The 4,334-nt window shown below is 38.2% G+C and overlaps 1 protein-coding gene across 6 annotated transcripts in view; it reads right to left on the bottom strand.

The window, feature by feature from the left end:
- Window positions 1–2,546, bottom strand: part of LOC109288933 — a 21,725-nt gene extending 19,179 nt beyond the window's left edge. For 5 of the 6 annotated variants that reach the window (XM_019504681.1, XM_019504676.1, XM_019504680.1 and 2 more), the window contains exons 1-2: window positions 2,165–2,546; window positions 727–806 (exon numbers count right to left, since the gene is read on the bottom strand). In XM_019504681.1, coding sequence (XP_019360226.1) covers window positions 727–806; window positions 2,165–2,539 — 455 coding nt within the window. In that variant the 5' untranslated portion in view covers window positions 2,540–2,546. The remainder of the gene's footprint in view (window positions 1–726; window positions 807–2,164) is intronic. The other variant, XM_019504682.1, reaches the window with a different exon arrangement.
- Between the last annotated feature and the right edge of the window lie 1,788 nt (window positions 2,547–4,334).

The following is a 4,334-nucleotide window of genomic DNA, read 5'->3' as shown; positions in this document are numbered from 1 at the left end:
CAAAAACAAAATTGGGGTTGGCCCAAAAAAAAAAAAAAAAAAAAAAAAAAAAGAAAAGATGTGTGTATTTGATCAAAATAACTCAAACAATTTTAAGGCTCACCTGCCTACTTCCAAATACTTAAATGCATTACATGCAAAAGAGGAAAAATAGGTTTAATGACTGTATCTTAATTAAGCAATTAAGTTGCTGACATTTTTCCTACATGAAGCTTGCAACCCCCATTGCATATAGCCTTCGCTAGTCTTGTGTAATGTCAGTAAGCCACAGTAAGTAAGCATTTGCAGGATCGGACCTGGGTTATCTTCATAATTGCAATATTATCTCTCTGTACAAAACAAAAATGTTTTATTTTCCTAACTTAGCTTTTACTTTGGAACTGCAGACCCTTCTGATCACAGAACATCACCAATATGCCTGTGTATTAAACTACATTTGAACAAATCTGAAAAAGCTTAGGAAGGCACAAGGGAGGATTCAGTAAAGTCTTCAGGATCCTTATTAACCGCACAAACATTCGTTCATAATTTTGGTGACAGTACCAAAACTTTCATTTACTTGTTTCAAAATTAACCTCCAAAATATCTCTGGCCATATCTGTGTATTTGAAAAATAAGAGGTAACATTTTTAAAATTGAGACAGATGTGTTGTTGCTAAGTAGGAGATGCTAAGATACCACTATACAGGATATAAAATAGACATATTACAAATCATTATTACTCACCGAAGGTGGTGTTCTTTGTAAAGTAAGCAAAGCATGACAATGCATTTAGCAGCTTTTTTAAACCTGAACAGAAGATCTGACTGAAAGAAGACAGTAATCAATAGCTGGTTACTCTTATTACTAGTTCCAGTATTTTTGTAGTTTCATGATTAAGTATTGTGATAAAAATCTTATTGCTGGAGAATATTTTTCATACTTGAAACCCCTTATTACAGCCGTTGCACTAAAAGGTGCATGTTTCCATGCAGAAGTACATTCATGGCAGATGCTATTACAGCAAAAGCAGCATCTTCCTGTTTCCTATCCTGTCTTTTACAGGAACCTAGAAATTACCATACCAGAACAGCCTTGTCACAGGTTGTCTAACATCCTGATTTCACTAATGTCGGATCCTTCAGAGAAAAACCTCATAGTGCATTAACTGAACAATACCGTCCTTTCGGGAAAGATTCTTTCTTGCCTTATTTTGCAATCAAATTATGCCTCATAGTATGAGGCCTAATTGTCCTATACTAGCCTAGTTCAAGTAAACACCAGTGCAAATTTGAACCCCTGGATGCATGAAAGATGAGAAACACAACAGAACCATCATGGTTATGATGCACTGGGAAACAGGGAGTGGATCACGACAAAGGAAAATTCCATTTTCTCCAAGGCAAAAGGCTGCACAACTACACAGACCCACTGGTAGTAGCTTGACTGCTACCACAGTCTCATCTGAACAAAACATTGAAATGCTTCATTAGAAGAGCTGGAAACGTTTGATTAGGGAGTGAGTTTTCTTTGCATCCTTCCCTCACTCTTTCCATCGCAATGAAACGTGTTTCACTTCACGCTGTACCTGTTACCCCTTAACTTGTGATCCTATAATAAGAGCCAAAGCTCACAACTGAACTGCCTTTAATGGAAGATAATTCCTGGTGTATTCTCCTCTCATATACACCAGTGTAAGTCAGGAGTAGCTAAGTGAAGGAACCCTATACTGAATGGGGAGTAAGAGGCAGCAGCAAATAACTTGCTCAGAACAAAACCCTTTCTTCATGCAGATACTACTTTTAACGGACAAAATGGGAAAGTGAGCTTTCCACAAGGGGTCATAAGTCTTTGGTTAAAAGATCATATTTTATTGAGATAGTTTCTGGAATTTTTAATATAAGGCTTCACACTTTAGATGCTCACCTCTCAAACCCTCTCTAATTGTTACTGCCAGTACAAATTACATCATTATACCAGTACAATTTGCTATCAGTTTATTTGTGAAAATTAAAGAGAAAAACAAATATTGTTTCTTACATTTGTGTGAAATACTTCCTCCTACTATAAAGATAGGAGCCAACTATATTTCTAAGAGAAGCCCACTGAAATCAGGGCCATTATACCTAGGTTAAATTTGCTCCTTAGAATCAGTCCTATAAGACTAACTGTTGCTAGCCCTCACCTTGAATCTGCTGGGTCTCTCTCTTGCCTGGTGCCCCAGGGGTGGGGATATGATGTGCTGCAGAAATTGGGAGGGTGTCCATGTGCTGTATCCTCTGCCCTTAGGAACGTGAGGCTTTTTTCCCAGATTTGTCAGCTTCCGTCTTCCCAGAGCGGATGGTCCTGCGGGGAGATTTCTCTTCCAGTGGACTCCATCACTGAAGTTGGATCCAGGCATAAGTTTCCCAGGAGGCAGGCAATGACACAGAGAAGGACTTAAATCTGAGATCATCTTTCTTCTGGAATTCTTACTCTTTCTCCCTTTTGTAGAATCCTGTCCCAGTGCCTGCAGAGAAGCTATGATGCTAGCTTTCCTTTTTTCTTGATCCAGTAGCATCTTGCTGCTGGAATGGAAAACAACATAAACAGCCTGTCAAAAAAATACCTAAGAACATTTAGTTGCTATAACCACCACCACATTTCTCATGGAGATAGGGGATATATGCAAAAGAACATGCAATGTTTCTACTGAGAAAAATAATTATTATTCCTTTTTTCCTAAAACACTAAAATAGATCAATGCAAAAGACAGTGATGCTCAAAAATTAAAAACAATTACTATTCAATTTCCTAATGCTAAATCCTAAATGTGTGAACAAAATTAAAGGATCAAGTAGCCTAGTAAGTTAATAAATGTTGCAGGGAGACCTGTCAATTATTGCTAATAGATCCTGCCTGTGAAAAGGGAGCTATAAATACAGCATCTGATGCCTCTTCCAGTTACTGATCCGTACTACTGCTTTGCTAATTTATACTGACAACAAACACAGCCAGTGTGAAATGGCTCTGGATTATGTTGTCCAATAAGGTGGACAGAAAGGCGGATCTTCACAAGTTTTTTTCCCTATTGCTTTCAAAGTTACTGTTCAGTATCCTTGGAAATGCAGTTGACATAAGGATGTGATGTCTGCATCATTTGAAGTGGATTCACTCCTCTCAGAAGAGTGCAGCACTGTGCTTTTGAGATAGGGACTGTTGTTCGTTTTGGAAACTTCTGCACACATGCACATTACACATATCCATTCCCTCAGACATGCATTTTTACCACGTACACTCACATAGCACCATGTGAACAATCAACTTTTCTAATACCCCCTCGCATAGACCCTCCTACCTACACCCATCCATGCACAGTATCATTTACTTCTATCTTACACCATTATTATATTATATACTTACACAGTCATCAGAAATAAACATGATCTACACAAGCTCTTTAACCCTTCTCATCCTGCAAAACACATATATGGTCAGAAATTGCCAGTAGTGTCTACTCTCTAGAAATGATATCAGCTGCCTATACACATGCTCAGGGTGGGGCATTTTAAGTAGGGCAGTTCCCAGAGAGATGCTGTAACTAAAATGCTTCATCCTCATGTCTATTAAGCCCTGCATGTTTAAAAATGGCCACAGGATGCTTTAGCTGAGGTTTAACTAAGCATCCTGTAGGCATTTTTAAATGTTCAGGGCCTAACAGACGTGACAACAAGGCATTTTAATTGGAGTGGCTCTTCAGCAACCACACTAATTAAAATTTCTCATTTGATGAGGTTTAGCTAAAGCACTCCAGCAACTGTTTTAAAACACATGGAGGCTTAATAGACATGATGACAAGGCACTGCTAAAGTGTTTTAATTAGAACACAGAGCAAACTTGATTAATCTGTATTGCGTATAGGCAGCTGATGCGATTAATCCAGGGGTTGTTCTGTATTTCCCATAGCACATTTCTATTTCTTAAACAAAGAAAAATTACTTTTAGCAAACGCTTGATCCTCATTTAGAAAACAGAAATTTGTATTTTTGGAAAGCATGCTCAGTGCTCCTCTCCCTTCCTGCATCATCCAACCATTTCTTGATATAGCAATGCATATCTACTGTGCTCTGCCAGACGTCCTAAGAAAAAAAATACTTTGCAGTTACTTAATTAAAACCTGTCACAATGTATGTGCATGAGGGGATACAAGACAATGACACTCTGATGTTTTCCAACTTCCAAGGGTTTGGCTTTCTAATCTGAACAATACTGTTCCAACATAGACACTTAAATATCAGGTCATACTTGCCTGCCAATAGTTGGAAACCATTGCTAATGTTCACACACACAGTACAGCTCACTGGAAAAACATCACA

This window comes from Gavialis gangeticus, unplaced genomic scaffold (genome assembly GCF_001723915.1).
Source record: "Gavialis gangeticus isolate Ggan-Ray unplaced genomic scaffold, GavGan_comp1, whole genome shotgun sequence".
NCBI lineage: Eukaryota > Metazoa > Chordata > Crocodylia > Gavialidae > Gavialis > Gavialis gangeticus.
The sequence above is the reverse complement of the archived record's forward strand: the minus strand, read 5'-3'. Positions and strand labels throughout refer to the sequence as shown.